The 16,594-nt window shown below is 53.5% G+C and overlaps 2 protein-coding genes and 3 pseudogenes across 2 annotated transcripts; all 5 read left to right on the top strand.

Moving 5' to 3' along the window:
• Positions 1–1,232: 1,232 nt before the first annotated feature.
• LOC128091636 (feather keratin 1-like) lies at positions 1,233–1,876 on the top strand (annotated as a pseudogene).
• A 2,282-nt stretch (positions 1,877–4,158) lies between these two features.
• On the top strand, positions 4,159–4,455 carry LOC128091632 (feather keratin 1-like). The gene has a single exon (XM_052704969.1). The coding sequence runs from the start codon at positions 4,159–4,161 to the stop codon at positions 4,453–4,455; it is 297 nt and encodes a 98-aa protein (XP_052560929.1).
• A 3,613-nt stretch (positions 4,456–8,068) lies between these two features.
• On the top strand, positions 8,069–8,712 carry LOC128091633 (feather keratin 1-like; annotated as a pseudogene).
• Positions 8,713–10,994: 2,282 nt separating this feature from the next.
• Positions 10,995–11,291, top strand: LOC128091631 (feather keratin 1-like). Its single transcript, XM_052704968.1, has one exon. The coding sequence runs from the start codon at positions 10,995–10,997 to the stop codon at positions 11,289–11,291; it is 297 nt and encodes a 98-aa protein (XP_052560928.1).
• A 2,529-nt stretch (positions 11,292–13,820) lies between these two features.
• LOC128091641 (feather keratin 1-like) lies at positions 13,821–14,459 on the top strand (annotated as a pseudogene).
• Positions 14,460–16,594: the final 2,135 nt, after the last annotated feature.

Here is a 16,594-nt window from a genome sequence, read left to right as displayed (position 1 = left end):
AACCCACACTGCCTCAGCTTCTGCATGAGCGTGGCATGGGACACAGCCTCAAATCATACCATTATAAAACGGGGAACGGGGAAGGTTGGAAGGGATCTTAACCACCATCCCTTCTGTGGGCCGATGGCCTCCTAACAGGGCCCCATCCAACCTGGCCTCGAATGCCCCCAGGGATGAATAAGGCACAAGTTGACCAGGCAGCCTGTGCCAGGGCCTCACCAGCACCCGAGTCAAGAAGTTCTTCCTTACATCTAAACCAAATTGCTCCTCAGTCCTTTAAATCCTCCTATTGCAAGCAGACCGTGTAAAAAGATGATCCCCCTCCCACCTGAAAGCTCCCTTCAAGTACTGGAAGGCCACCGTCAGATCTCCCTGGAACCAACTTCTCTCCAGGCTGAACAAGCCCAACTCCATCAGCCTTTCTTCACAGTAAACGCGCTCCACTCCTTTGATCTTCTCTGTGCACCTCCACTGAAACCACTGCACACAGCTTCCTCAGCATTCCGGCCTGACACCCGGAAAGCAGGCCTCACACATGTAGGCACATCCCGTCCAACAGCCTCCCTTTCTACTTTGCTCCATCTTCTCCAGAAGAGGTCATGAAGGGGCTCATGGATGCTTCATCCATTCGCACACCCACCAATACACGACCCCAACATCTCAACTCCACACATTGCACTCCTCAGTCTAAAGATATTAAAACCATCGTGGATGGCCCGATGCTGAAACAGCACAAAAAAGCCTGCCTCCTTGCACCAAAACACAAGTTTGAAAGCAAAAACAGAAAACAAGGTGTTGACACAGCACACCCAATGCAGAAGACAACCACTAAGCTCAAGGAAAGCAAATTCAGTAGAAGGCAGGCAGGGAGTGCAGTGCAGTGCAACTAGCAGCGTCTCAAGCCAAACGCACCTGGGAATCACAGAACAGCCCTCTAAGGATGCCTGCAATGGGGTCCGCACCTCACAAAGTGGCCACAAACACGACTGCATGAGTAGCACACGATGGCATCACTAACGAGACCACATCAATCCTCCAAAGCTTTGCACAAGCCTTCCAACATCTTCCAAGAGATGCGCCTTCCTCGTCACTCCAGTCACACTCAAAAGTGCCGACAGGGTCAAGGATCAAACCCACAACACGAGGAAATGAAAAGGAAGTGTTGTGGGAAGGCAAACACACCCCACCTCATGACTGGCCAGGCTCTGGCACGCAAGAGCTGCTCACTGCACAACGCTGCCATGCGCAGAGGCTCTCTCCAAGCCCTCAGGCACTCACACAGCAGCATAAAAGCCGGCCCTGGGCCTCCCTCCCTCACACCACTCTCCTGACACCTTCTCCTCTGTGTTCTTCCAGGTGAGCCTGCAACACCATTCCCTTCAATCCCTGCCCCACCTGCCCAATTTCTCCACAACTCCTCTGCCTCCAGATCTTGCACCACCTCACTGCCACACTCCCTGCACCTGAACCCACTTCTCCCTTCTCCCTTGGTCACCACAGCACAGCTCCTTACACTCACAAACCCCCAACTAACACAACAACCTCTCTTGCAGCGACCCTCCACCCCACAGCCATGTCCTGCTACGACCTCTGCCGCCCCTGCAGTGGGGGACCCACCCCGCTGGCTAACAGCTGCAACGAGCCCTGTGTCAGGCAGTGCCAGGACTCCCAAGTCGTCATTCAGCCTCCTGCCGTGCTGGTCACCCTGCCGGGACCCATCCTCAGCTCCTTCCCCCAGAGCACCGCCGTCGGATCCTCCGCATCAGCTGCCGTGGGCAGCGCCCTCGACGCCCAGGGAGTGTCCATCTCCTCCGGCGGCTTCGGCTTCGGAGGCCTGGGCTGCTTCAACGGCGGGAGAGCCCGCTACCCCTGCTAATGGCCTGCGCCCACACCCTGACACCAAACACCTGCACCCTGCAACGCGCCTCACGCACTGAGCTCACGTCTCTGTCCCACCCATGGCACAAGGCCACACCAGCCATGGATCTTCTTCTCATGGCACAAAACAAGCAAGCAGGGAACAGCCTCAGAACAGGCCGTCTGCAATCATGAGGGCACTTACTTCCTTCTGTCTTTGCACCTTACATCGTCAGCTTTCCACTTGGTGATCACCAAGTGGATCCTTCCTTATAATGTGTTTTCCTCAATAAAGTTCTCATGCATGCCAGCAGAAGATTCCTCCTCTTCATTCCTTTGCTTAATGCTCTTTCCATTTCACCCACTACAAAGACATGGCTCTAGAAATGAACGTGTTGGGTCCAAAAGGGCCCCACGACCTCCTCTTGCAACCACGTCACCTTGTCAACAAGAGCACTGGTGGCTGGCAGATGGCATTCTGCTCATCACATATTATCTTCTACAAAGAAAGGGAAATAGTCCAATAGCACCGCTCAAGAGCAGTCAGGAATAGCAGGCTGTCCAAAGTCAGCTCCAGTCCCATCACCCTGGCTTTTCATGACGATACTGAACAGCACTGGCCTCACTTCCCAGTCTTGGCCAAAACAGCTACGAACTCACAACATCACGACTCTGTGTCACTCGCCTCAGACCACCAGACCCTTGTGTTCAGCCACTTTACACACCAACTCAGCATCCATTTCCCTGTACAGATCGCACACACTTTGCCCATCAGCACATCCAGGGAGAAAACCTCAAAGCCTTCGCTAAAGGCAAAGGCACTGCACGCCCTCATGCGCAAAGCTGCTCACTTCAAAGTAGAAAAACACAGGTAGGTTTGCCCTTTCGTGCTCTCTATTCCCACCACTTCTTAGCCAGTCGGAGGGAATCCCATGACAGCTATCCACATTGAGTACTCCCCATCATGTTCTTCTTCCTCTGGCATATGGCAACACAGTCCGGGATTTCCTCTTCACTTCCCCAGCGGCACAGGACACTTCCACAGATATCCATTTTGCCACTCTTCCTTCTTCCTTCTCCTTCAAGACAGCAGGGCTATGAGCTCTGTCCCGCACATCACAAGCCCCTCCCAGGTGCTCTGACCTCTCCAAGACAAATGACGGCACCCTTGCAAGGACATCTCATGGCTCCCTCAGCATTCATGGGGAGAACCAGGCCGACCTCACAGCCTTGAGCACGTCCACCCTACTTCTCTTCATCTTCCTTAGCAACAAGTGCCATTCACCTCAGCAGCAAGCCACAGAGCACTCACCTCAGCTGAACGGGGGCATGAGATCTGATTTAGTGGCCTGTGGTAGCAGTGGTGGTGGGAGGACGGTTGGACTAGATGATCTTGTCGGTCCTTTCCAACCTTGCGATTCTATCATTCTATCATTCTACGGCCTGCAACCTTCAGCCATGTGCTTGACCACATGGCCGGGAGCGGCTCACGGCTGCATCTCCACGTAGCATGCATGCTTCTAATTTCCCTGTGCAATCTCCAAATCCTCACGGCAACCATCAAAGGCCATGCAGAGAAACGGCCTCAGCCAACTGACATTCGACTCCACAGGGATCTCACAGCGTCTGCTTCAAACTTCCATACCTCGAAATGGGATCCTCACCACACAAGGCACCACACAAACCACCCTACATCAGTGCTACGCTGTGACCTCACTCCTGAGACCACAACTCTTCCATGCCTGACGTGCATCTCCCAGCCACCATCATGAGACACACCTTCCAAGTAAATGCAACAAAATTGTCATTTTCCCTTAAAAACTGCCGACAAGGTCAAAGGATCAAATCCACAACAAAAGGTAATGAAAAGGGAGAGCTGTGGAAGGCAAACACACCCCACCTCATGACTGGCCAGGCTCTGGCACGCAAGAGCTACTCGCTGCACAACGCTGCCATGCGCAGAGGCTCTCTCCAAGCCCTCAGGCACTCACACAGCAGCATAAAAGCCGGCCCTGGCCCTCCCTCCCTCACACCACTCTCCTGACACCTTCTCCTCTCAGATCTTCCAGGTGAGCCTGAATCCCTTGCTGCCTTTCTTTGGCCACCACACCTGGCCTAACTCTTCATACCTTGCTCTGCCCCCAAACTCTGCAACACTTTCACCTCCTATCTGTCATGCTCCCCACAACCCGAAACCAGGCCTCCCCGCTGCATGGGAACCCAACGGCTTTGCTTCCCTCACCCCTTAACACCTTCCGCTCACCCAACACCCTCTCTTGCAGAGACCCTCCACCCACAGCCATGTCCTGCTACAACCTCTGCCGCCCCTGCGGACCCACCCCGCTGGCTAACAGCTGCAATGAGCCCTGTGTCAGGCAGTGCCAGGACTCCCAAGTCGTCATCCAGCCTCCTGCCGTGCTGGTCACCCTGCCGGGACCCATCCTCAGCTCCTTCCCCCAGAGCACCGCCGTCGGATCCTCCGCATCAGCTGCCGTGGGCAGCGCCCTCGACGCCCAGGGAGTGTCCATCTCCTCCGGCGGCTTCGGCTTCGGAGGCCTGGGCTGCTTCAACGGCGGGAGAGCCCGCTACCCCTGCTAAGGGCCTGCGCCCACACCCTGACACCAAACACCTGCACCCTGCAACGCGCCTCACGCACTGACCAGGCACCTCTGGGTCACTGATGTCACATCGGCTCACCAGCTACGGCTCTTCTTTTCATGGCATGAAACAGGGAAGCATGGAACAACATCAGACCAGGCTGCCTCGAAACATGACCGCTTAAACTTTCCTCTGTCCTTGCACTGGAAATTGTGCTCTTTCCACTTGGCGATCACCAAGTGGATCCTTACTTTTAGTGTCTCTCCCTCAATAAAGTTCTCTTGAACGTCAGCCTCAGATTCCTCCTCTTCATTGCTTTGCACAATGCCCTTTCCACTTCACCCACTACAAAGACACGGCTCTAGAAACCATCAGGTCTGCTACAAAAGGGCCCCAACACCTCCTCTTGCACCCGTGCCTCCAACAAGAGCTTTGGTGCCTAGCACATGGCCTTCAGCACATAATACATTATCTACTCCTACACTAATCAAGTCGTGGCCACATTGACGCTCTTCTGCCCATGCTCTCTCATACAACACCTCTGGGTCAGCACACACTTGATTCCTTTTCCACCTGGGCAAGATTCACTCAGATTGACAACAAACACGGTCACAGAATCCTTTCTTTTTGTGCTATCGTCTTCATTTCTTACAGTGCAACAGCCCCGCTCAAGCACAGTCAGCAATAGCAGGCTGTCCACAATCACGTCCAGTCCCCGCACCCAGGCGTTTGGTGAAGACACTGAACGTCATTCTCTTCACTTCCCTTTCATTCACTTCCCCGTCTTGGCCTGGACAACTCGGAACTCACCACATCAGGTCTCTGACACTCCTCTCACACCACCAGATCCCTGCCTTCAGACACTTCTAAGAACATCTCCGCATCTACTTACCTGAGCAGTTTGCTGACAGTTTGCCTATAAAGCATGTCATGGGAGGAAGCCTCAAAGCCATTCCTAAAGGCAAGGGCATCAAATGTCACTTCACCCCCTCATGCACGTAACTAATCACTTTACTGCTGAAAATCTGAGGTGGGCGTGTGCAACTTTGTTCTCTACTTCCAACAACTTCTGAGCCATTCTGTGCATGGCTGCACTTTCTGGGAGGATTTCCACCACCTCCTTCCCCGGGACTAATGTCAGGCCGACCAGGCTGAACTTCCATCCGTCTTCATTCTTCATTACTTTAAGATGGGAACAGCAAGAGTCTCTTACAGTTTACAGAAACTGCTTCTCGTTACACTGATCCTTCCAACGTAATTGATGTCAGCATGGTCAACACACCAGACCCTCACCACCCATGGGTGCAACTCTACAGGTTCATTCAACTCATGTAGAACCCTCCTGATCTCCACAAATCCAAGAATTACACACGCCTAAAAAGAACATGAAGAAAAATTGCTCTCTTCACTACGGACAGCCCGACACACTCCGTTACCATTTGGGATGCAAATACCCCCACAATCACCTCAGATCTGCAGCCCACGAGAGACTGCGTCCTCAGAGTTCACCGAGGAATTACTGAAACCCTCATTCTGAACAACAAACATATGAGTCCAACTCATGCCTCCACAATGTGCTCCTTAAAAATTAAATGGTGGATTTGAAGGCATTGCCCAATGTTTCTTGAAATCCAGCAGCCATGGTGCATCTGCATTGCTTTAAGGAGCCTGTTCCATGCCCACTGCTCTCTGGTGCAGAACCACAGTTGAAAAAAGCCTTTGAGTTGGACTTGTGAGGCAACAGTTCACTCAACGCTTTATGTCTTTGCCTATGTCTGTGCTAGACGTTTTCCCCAGAACCATATGGAGAAAAACTAGGAAAATCTTGGCAGAAATCCTTAGAAATTACGCCTATTGGGATCCCTTGGGGAATGACGTGGGTATTCATTTCAGAAAGGGAAGAGCCATCTTCTCCAACCTGGGACACCCAGAATGCCCAGTCCAAGCTCCCACGGCTGTTTGCAATTGGCAGCTCCTCTAACAGCAAAGCACAAACCATATTTCACAAGTGCCAAGCCATGACCTCGCTGACTCCTTTTCTGTGCTTTGGACACAGAATCTTCCGCATCCTCTGACACCAACGTGCCAAATCCCTCCTCTGCCCTCCAGTACTCTCACTTGGAATGTGCCACCAGTGCCAAATGGACGCGTCCTCAGGTATGCACAAAGGCAGACTGTTGGAAGAGCAACTCATAACTGATGACACGCAACACTCCGCGATGCAAGAGCAGCACGCAGCATGGAGAGGAGATCCTTAACAGTCCACTGGTAAGCAGGAGGAACTTACCTCCAACTACACTTGCTGCCCTCCATCACAAGGCTCTGGGCCCAGGCCTTCCACCAGCTGCTTTCCGTCCACCTCGGAAGCTCTCCACTTGTCTAACCCACACTGCCTCAGCTTCTGCATGAGCGTGGCATGGGACACAGCCTCAAATCATACCATTATAAAACGGGGAACGGGGAAGGTTGGAAGGGATCTTAACCACCATCCCTTCTGTGGGCCGATGGCCTCCTAACAGGGCCCCATCCAACCTGGCCTCGAATGCCCCCAGGGATGAATAAGGCACAAGTTGACCAGGCAGCCTGTGCCAGGGCCTCACCAGCACCCGAGTCAAGAAGTTCTTCCTTACATCTAAACCAAATTGCTCCTCAGTCCTTTAAATCCTCCTATTGCAAGCAGACCGTGTAAAAAGATGATCCCCCTCCCACCTGAAAGCTCCCTTCAAGTACTGGAAGGCCACCGTCAGATCTCCCTGGAACCAACTTCTCTCCAGGCTGAACAAGCCCAACTCCATCAGCCTTTCTTCACAGTAAACGCGCTCCACTCCTTTGATCTTCTCTGTGCACCTCCACTGAAACCACTGCACACAGCTTCCTCAGCATTCCGGCCTGACACCCGGAAAGCAGGCCTCACACATGTAGGCACATCCCGTCCAACAGCCTCCCTTTCTACTTTGCTCCATCTTCTCCAGAAGAGGTCATGAAGGGGCTCATGGATGCTTCATCCATTCGCACACCCACCAATACACGACCCCAACATCTCAACTCCACACATTGCACTCCTCAGTCTAAAGATATTAAAACCATCGTGGATGGCCCGATGCTGAAACAGCACAAAAAAGCCTGCCTCCTTGCACCAAAACACAAGTTTGAAAGCAAAAACAGAAAACAAGGTGTTGACACAGCACACCCAATGCAGAAGACAACCACTAAGCTCAAGGAAAGCAAATTCAGTAGAAGGCAGGCAGGGAGTGCAGTGCAGTGCAACTAGCAGCGTCTCAAGCCAAACGCACCTGGGAATCACAGAACAGCCCTCTAAGGATGCCTGCAATGGGGTCCGCACCTCACAAAGTGGCCACAAACACGACTGCATGAGTAGCACACGATGGCATCACTAACGAGACCACATCAATCCTCCAAAGCTTTGCACAAGCCTTCCAACATCTTCCAAGAGATGCGCCTTCCTCGTCACTCCAGTCACACTCAAAAGTGCCGACAGGGTCAAGGATCAAACCCACAACACGAGGAAATGAAAAGGAAGTGTTGTGGGAAGGCAAACACACCCCACCTCATGACTGGCCAGGCTCTGGCACGCAAGAGCTGCTCACTGCACAACGCTGCCATGCGCAGAGGCTCTCTCCAAGCCCTCAGGCACTCACACAGCAGCATAAAAGCCGGCCCTGGGCCTCCCTCCCTCACACCACTCTCCTGACACCTTCTCCTCTGTGTTCTTCCAGGTGAGCCTGCAACACCATTCCCTTCAATCCCTGCCCCACCTGCCCAATTTCTCCACAACTCCTCTGCCTCCAGATCTTGCACCACCTCACTGCCACACTCCCTGCACCTGAACCCACTTCTCCCTTCTCCCTTGGTCACCACAGCACAGCTCCTTACACTCACAAACCCCCAACTAACACAACAACCTCTCTTGCAGCGACCCTCCACCCCACAGCCATGTCCTGCTACGACCTCTGCCGCCCCTGCAGTGGGGGACCCACCCCGCTGGCTAACAGCTGCAACGAGCCCTGTGTCAGGCAGTGCCAGGACTCCCAAGTCGTCATTCAGCCTCCTGCCGTGCTGGTCACCCTGCCGGGACCCATCCTCAGCTCCTTCCCCCAGAGCACCGCCGTCGGATCCTCCGCATCAGCTGCCGTGGGCAGCGCCCTCGACGCCCAGGGAGTGTCCATCTCCTCCGGCGGCTTCGGCTTCGGAGGCCTGGGCTGCTTCAACGGCGGGAGAGCCCGCTACCCCTGCTAATGGCCTGCGCCCACACCCTGACACCAAACACCTGCACCCTGCAACGCGCCTCACGCACTGAGCTCACGTCTCTGTCCCACCCATGGCACAAGGCCACACCAGCCATGGATCTTCTTCTCATGGCACAAAACAAGCAAGCAGGGAACAGCCTCAGAACAGGCCGTCTGCAATCATGAGGGCACTTACTTCCTTCTGTCTTTGCACCTTACATCGTCAGCTTTCCACTTGGTGATCACCAAGTGGATCCTTCCTTATAATGTGTTTTCCTCAATAAAGTTCTCATGCATGCCAGCAGAAGATTCCTCCTCTTCATTCCTTTGCTTAATGCTCTTTCCATTTCACCCACTACAAAGACATGGCTCTAGAAATGAACGTGTTGGGTCCAAAAGGGCCCCACGACCTCCTCTTGCAACCACGTCACCTTGTCAACAAGAGCACTGGTGGCTGGCAGATGGCATTCTGCTCATCACATATTATCTTCTACAAAGAAAGGGAAATAGTCCAATAGCACCGCTCAAGAGCAGTCAGGAATAGCAGGCTGTCCAAAGTCAGCTCCAGTCCCATCACCCTGGCTTTTCATGACGATACTGAACAGCACTGGCCTCACTTCCCAGTCTTGGCCAAAACAGCTACGAACTCACAACATCACGACTCTGTGTCACTCGCCTCAGACCACCAGACCCTTGTGTTCAGCCACTTTACACACCAACTCAGCATCCATTTCCCTGTACAGATCGCACACACTTTGCCCATCAGCACATCCAGGGAGAAAACCTCAAAGCCTTCGCTAAAGGCAAAGGCACTGCACGCCCTCATGCGCAAAGCTGCTCACTTCAAAGTAGAAAAACACAGGTAGGTTTGCCCTTTCGTGCTCTCTATTCCCACCACTTCTTAGCCAGTCGGAGGGAATCCCATGACAGCTATCCACATTGAGTACTCCCCATCATGTTCTTCTTCCTCTGGCATATGGCAACACAGTCCGGGATTTCCTCTTCACTTCCCCAGCGGCACAGGACACTTCCACAGATATCCATTTTGCCACTCTTCCTTCTTCCTTCTCCTTCAAGACAGCAGGGCTATGAGCTCTGTCCCGCACATCACAAGCCCCTCCCAGGTGCTCTGACCTCTCCAAGACAAATGACGGCACCCTTGCAAGGACATCTCATGGCTCCCTCAGCATTCATGGGGAGAACCAGGCCGACCTCACAGCCTTGAGCACGTCCACCCTACTTCTCTTCATCTTCCTTAGCAACAAGTGCCATTCACCTCAGCAGCAAGCCACAGAGCACTCACCTCAGCTGAACGGGGGCATGAGATCTGATTTAGTGGCCTGTGGTAGCAGTGGTGGTGGGAGGACGGTTGGACTAGATGATCTTGTCGGTCCTTTCCAACCTTGCGATTCTATCATTCTATCATTCTACGGCCTGCAACCTTCAGCCATGTGCTTGACCACATGGCCGGGAGCGGCTCACGGCTGCATCTCCACGTAGCATGCATGCTTCTAATTTCCCTGTGCAATCTCCAAATCCTCACGGCAACCATCAAAGGCCATGCAGAGAAACGGCCTCAGCCAACTGACATTCGACTCCACAGGGATCTCACAGCGTCTGCTTCAAACTTCCATACCTCGAAATGGGATCCTCACCACACAAGGCACCACACAAACCACCCTACATCAGTGCTACGCTGTGACCTCACTCCTGAGACCACAACTCTTCCATGCCTGACGTGCATCTCCCAGCCACCATCATGAGACACACCTTCCAAGTAAATGCAACAAAATTGTCATTTTCCCTTAAAAACTGCCGACAAGGTCAAAGGATCAAATCCACAACAAAAGGTAATGAAAAGGGAGAGCTGTGGAAGGCAAACACACCCCACCTCATGACTGGCCAGGCTCTGGCACGCAAGAGCTACTCGCTGCACAACGCTGCCATGCGCAGAGGCTCTCTCCAAGCCCTCAGGCACTCACACAGCAGCATAAAAGCCGGCCCTGGCCCTCCCTCCCTCACACCACTCTCCTGACACCTTCTCCTCTCAGATCTTCCAGGTGAGCCTGAATCCCTTGCTGCCTTTCTTTGGCCACCACACCTGGCCTAACTCTTCATACCTTGCTCTGCCCCCAAACTCTGCAACACTTTCACCTCCTATCTGTCATGCTCCCCACAACCCGAAACCAGGCCTCCCCGCTGCATGGGAACCCAACGGCTTTGCTTCCCTCACCCCTTAACACCTTCCGCTCACCCAACACCCTCTCTTGCAGAGACCCTCCACCCACAGCCATGTCCTGCTACAACCTCTGCCGCCCCTGCGGACCCACCCCGCTGGCTAACAGCTGCAATGAGCCCTGTGTCAGGCAGTGCCAGGACTCCCAAGTCGTCATCCAGCCTCCTGCCGTGCTGGTCACCCTGCCGGGACCCATCCTCAGCTCCTTCCCCCAGAGCACCGCCGTCGGATCCTCCGCATCAGCTGCCGTGGGCAGCGCCCTCGACGCCCAGGGAGTGTCCATCTCCTCCGGCGGCTTCGGCTTCGGAGGCCTGGGCTGCTTCAACGGCGGGAGAGCCCGCTACCCCTGCTAAGGGCCTGCGCCCACACCCTGACACCAAACACCTGCACCCTGCAACGCGCCTCACGCACTGACCACGCACCTCTGGGTCACTGATGCCACATCGGCTCACCAGCTATGGCTCTTCCTTTCAGGGCACGAAACAGGGAAGCATGGATCAACATCAGACTATGCTGCCTGGAAACATGACTGTTTTAACTTTCCTCTTTCCTTGCACTTGAAATTGTGCTCTTTCCACTTGGCGATCACCAAGTGGATCCTTCTTTTTAGTGTGTTTTCCTCAATAAAGTTCTCTTGCATGCCAGCATCACATTCCTCCTCTTTCTTTCTTCACCCAATGCCCGTTCCACTTCACCCACTACAAATACATGGCTCTAGAAACCATCAGGTCTGTTTCAAAAGGGTCCCAATACATTGCCTCTATGAAGAAAAAGACTGTGAATACCTTTGCTCAATATCATAGAAATTATGCCTCTTCTGTACACTTCAGCAACTAAGTGGTCAATGTTCTCATAAAAGCATGTGCCATCATCTCCAAAGCAGGATACGTAGAAGGCCCAGACCAGGCTTACAGGGCTGTTTGGAGCTGGCAGCTCCTCTGACAACAGAGACACAAACCATGCTGCACAAGTGCCAAGCCATGACCTCACTGTCAACACTGCTCATTTTCGGTGCTTTGGCCACTACTTCCGCGTGCCGTGACACGAAGGTGCAACATCGCTCCTTTGGCTTCCAGCGCACTCACTTGAAAGGTGCCGCCGGTGCAACATGGGCACGTCCTCAAGAAAAGGACACAAAAAGCAGAGCTGCTGGAAAAACAACTCATACCACATGATGCACAGCTCTACGGGATGTCAGATCAGCTTGCGTCCCAGACAAGAGACCCTTAACACTCCGCTTAGGGGTAAACACGAGCAAATGGCCTTCAACTGCACTTGCTGCCCTCCATTAGAAGGCTCTGGGCTCAGGCCTTCAGCCAGCTCCTTTCCGTCCACCTGGCTCTCCACATGTCCAACCCATGCTGGTTCAGCTTCTGGATGAGCACAGCATGGGAGACCAGCTTAAATCAGGCAATTACACAATCACACAACGGTGAAGGTTAGAAGAGAACTTAAGCACAATCCCTGCTGTGGACGGATGGGCCCCCAGGATCATGCTGACCAGGGCCTGGACCAAGCAGGCCTGCTGTACCACCAAAGATGAAGAATCCATAAGCAGAATGGGCAGCCTGGGCCAGATCTTTACACTGCCTGAGTCAAGAATTTCTTCCTTACATCTAAAACAAATTGTCTACCACTTGTCTAACCCACACTGCCTCAGCTTCTGCATGAGCATGGCATGGGACACAGCCTCAAATCATACCATTATAAAACGCGGAACGGGGAAGGTTGGAAGGGATCTTAACCACCATCCCTTCTGTGGGCCGACGGCCTCCCAACAGGGCCCCATCCAACCTGGCCTTGAATGAAAAACCAGGGATGAACAACACACAGGTTGAACAGGCAGCCTGTGCGAGGGCCTCACCAGCACCCGAGTCAAGAAGTTCTTCCTTACATCTAAACCAAATTGCTCCTCAATCCTTTAAAACCTCCTATTGCAAGCAGATCGTGTAAAAAGATGGTTCCCTCCCCCCCCCGCCTGAAAGCTCCCTTCAAGTACTGGAAGACCACCGTCAGATCTCCCTGGAACCAACTCCTCTCCAGGCTGAACAAGACCAACTCCATCAGCCTTTCTTCACAATAAACGCGCTCCACTCCTTTGATCTTCTCTGTGCACCTCCACTGAACCCACTGCACACAACTTCCTCAGCATTCTGGCCTGACAACCGGAAAGCAGGCCTCACACACCTGGGCACATCCCGTTCAACAGCCTCCCTTTCCACTTTGCTCCATCTTCTCCAGAAGAGGTCATGAAGGGGCTCATGGCTGCTTCATCCATTCGCACACCCACCAATAAACGACACCAACATCTCAACTCCACACATTGCACTCCTCAGTCTAAAGATATTAAAACCATCATGGATGGCCCGATGCTGAAACAGCACAAAAAAGCCTGCCTCCTTGCTCCAAAACACAATTTTCAAAGCAAAACCGGAATCAAGGTGTTGACACAGCACACCCAATGCAGAAGACAACCACTAAGCTCAAGGAAAGCAAATTCAGTAGAAGGCAGGCAGGGAGTGCAGTGCAGTGCAACTAGCAGCGTCTCAAGCCAAACGCACCTGGGAATCACAGAACAGCCCTCTAAGGATGCCTGCAATGGGGTCCGCACCTCACAAAGTGGCCACAAACACGACTGCATGAGTAGCACACGATGGCATCACTAATGAGGCCACATCACTCCTCCAAAGCTTTGCACAAGCCTTCCAACATCTTCCAAGAGATGCACCTTCCTCGTCACTCCAGTCACACTCAAAAATGCCAACAGGGTCAAAGGATCAAATCCACAACACGAGGAAATGAAAAGGAAGTGTTGTGGGAAGGCAAACACACCCCACCTCATGACTGGCCAGGCTCTGGCACGCAACAGCTGCTCACTGCACAATGCTGCCATGCGCAGAGGTTCTCTCCAAGCCCTCAGGCACTCACACAGCAGCATAAAAGCCGGCCCTGGGCCTCGCTCCCTCACACCACTCTCCTGACACCTTCTCCTCTGTGATCTTCCAGGTGAGCCTGCAACCCCATTCCCTTCAATCCCTGCCCCACCTGCCCAAGTTCTCCACAACTCCTCTGCCTCCAGATCTTGCACCACCCCACTGCCACACTCCCTGCACCTGAACCCACTTCTCCCTTCTCCCTTGGTCACCGCAGCACAGCTCCTTACACTCACAAAACCCCCAGCTAACACAACACCCTCTCTTGCAGAGACCCTCCACCCCACAGCCATGTCCTGCTACAACCTCTGCCGCCCCTGCGGACCCACCCCGCTGGCTAACAGCTGCAACGAGCCCTGTGTCAGGCAGTGCCAGGACTCCCAAGTCGTCATCCAGCCCTCCACCGTCGTGGTCACCCTGCCGGGACCCATCCTCAGCTCCTTCCCCCAGAACACCGCCGTCGGATCCTCCGCATCAGCTGCCGTGGGCAGCGCCCTCGACGCCCAGGGAGTGTCCATCTCCTCCGGCGGCTTCGGCTTCGGAGGCCTGGGCTGCTTCAACGGCGGGAGAGCCCGCTACCCCTGCTAAGGGCCTGCGCCCACACCCTGACACCAAACACCTGCACCCTGCAACGCGCCTCACGCACTGAGCTCACGTCTCCGTCTCACCCATGGCACAAGGCCACACCAGCCATGGATCTTCTTCTCATGGCACAAAACAAGCAAGCAGGGAACAGCCTCAGAACAGGCCGTCTGCAATCATGAGGGCACTTACTTCCTTCTGTCTCTGCACCTTACATCGTGACTTTTCCACTTGATGATCACCAAGTGGATCCTTCCTTATAGTGTGTTTTCCTCAATAAAGTTCTCATGCATGCCAGCAGAAGATTCCTCCTCTTCATTCCTTTGCTTAATGCTCTTTCCATTTCACCCACTACAAAGACATAGCTCTAGACATGAACGTGATAGGTCCAAAAGGGCCCCGCGACCTCCTCTTGCAACCACGTCACCTTGTCAACAAGAGCACTGGTGGTTGGCAGATGGCATTCTGCTCATCACATATTATCTTCTACAGAGAAAGGGAAATAGTCCAATTGCACTGCTCAAGAGCAGTCAGGAATAGCAGGCTGTCCAAAGTCAGCTCCAGTCCCATCACCCTGGCTTTTCATGACGATGCTGAACAGCACTGGCCTCGCTTCCCAGTCTTGGCCAAAACAGCTACGAACTCACAACATCAAGACTCTGTTTTACTCACCTCAGACCTCCGGACCCTTGTGTTCAGCCACTTTACAGACCAACTCAGCATCCATTCCCCTCTACAGATCGCACACACTTTGCCCATCAGCACATCCAGGGAGAAAACCTCAAAGCCTTCGCTAAAGGCAAAGGCACTGCACGCCCTCATGCGCAAAGCTGCTCACTTCAAAGTAGAAAAACACAGGTAGGTTTGCCCTTTCGTGCTCTCTATTCCCACCACTTCTTAGCCAGTCGGAGGGAATCCATGACAGCTATCCACATTGAGCACTCCCCATCATGTTCTTCTTCCTCTGGCATATGGCAACACAGTCCGGGATTTCCTCTTCACTTCCCCAGCGGCACAGGACACTTCCACAGATATCTATTTTGCCACTCTTCCTTCTTCCTTCTCCTTCAAGACAGCAGGGCTATGAACTCTGTCCCGCACATCACAAGCCCCTCCCAGGCGCTCTGACCTCTCCAAGACAAATGACGGCACCCTTGCAAGGACATCTCATGCTCCCTCAGCATTCATGGGGAGAACCAGGCCGACCTCACAGCCTTGAGCACGTCCACCCTACTTCTCTTCATCTTCCTTAGCAACAAGCGCCATTCACCTCAGCAGCAAGCCACAGAGCACTCACCTCAGCTGAACGGGGGCATGAGATATGATTTAGTGGCCTGTGGTAGCAGTGGTGGTGGGAGGACGGTTGGACTAGATGATCTTGTCGGTCCTTTCCAACCTTGCGATTCTATCATTCTATCATTCTACGGCCTGCAACCTTCAGCCATGTGCTTGACCACATGGCCGGGAGCGGCTCACGGCTGCATCTCCACGTAGCATGCATGCTTCCAATTTCCCTGTGCAATCTCCAAATCCTCACGGCAACCATCAAAGGCCATGCAGAGAAACGGCCTCAGCCAACTGACATTCGAATCCACAGGGATCCCACAGCGTCTGCTTCAGGCTTCCATACCTCGAAATGGATCCACACCACACAAGGCACCACACAAACCACCCTACATCAGTGCTACGCTGTGACCTCACTCCTGAGACCACAACTCTTCCATGCCTGACGTGCATCTCCCAGCCACCATCATGAGACACACCTTCCAAGTAAATGCAACAAAATTGTCATTTTCCCTTAAAAACTGCCGACAAGGTCAAAGGATCAAATCCACAACAAAAGGTAATGAAAAGGGAGAGCTGTGGAAGGCAAACACACCCCACCTCATGACTGGCCAGGCTCTGGCACGCAAGAGCTGCTCACAGCACAACGCTGCCATGCGCAGAGGCTCTCTCCAAGCCCTCAGGCACTCACACAGCAGCATAAAAGCCGGCCCTGGCCCTCCCTCCCTCACACCACTCTCCTGACACCTTCTCCTCTCAGCTCTTCCAGGTGAGCCTGAATCCCTTGCTGCCTTTCTTTGGCCACCACACCTGGCCTAACTCTTCATACCTTGCTCTGCCCCCAAACTCTGCAACAC

The sequence above is a fragment of the Tympanuchus pallidicinctus genome, unplaced genomic scaffold (genome assembly GCF_026119805.1).
Source record: "Tympanuchus pallidicinctus isolate F22 unplaced genomic scaffold, pur_lepc_1.0 scaffold5, whole genome shotgun sequence".
Taxonomy (NCBI): domain Eukaryota; kingdom Metazoa; phylum Chordata; class Aves; order Galliformes; family Phasianidae; genus Tympanuchus; species Tympanuchus pallidicinctus.
Note: the sequence above shows the minus strand (reverse complement) of the source record. Positions and strands in the feature narration are given on the sequence as shown.

Excerpts from the sequence above, each read along its gene's own strand:
- LOC128091632 (XM_052704969.1), top strand. The coding sequence starts at position 4,159 with ATGTCCTGCTACAACCTCTGCCGCCCCTGCGGACCCACCCCGCTGGCT.
- LOC128091631 (XM_052704968.1), top strand. The coding sequence starts at position 10,995 with ATGTCCTGCTACAACCTCTGCCGCCCCTGCGGACCCACCCCGCTGGCT.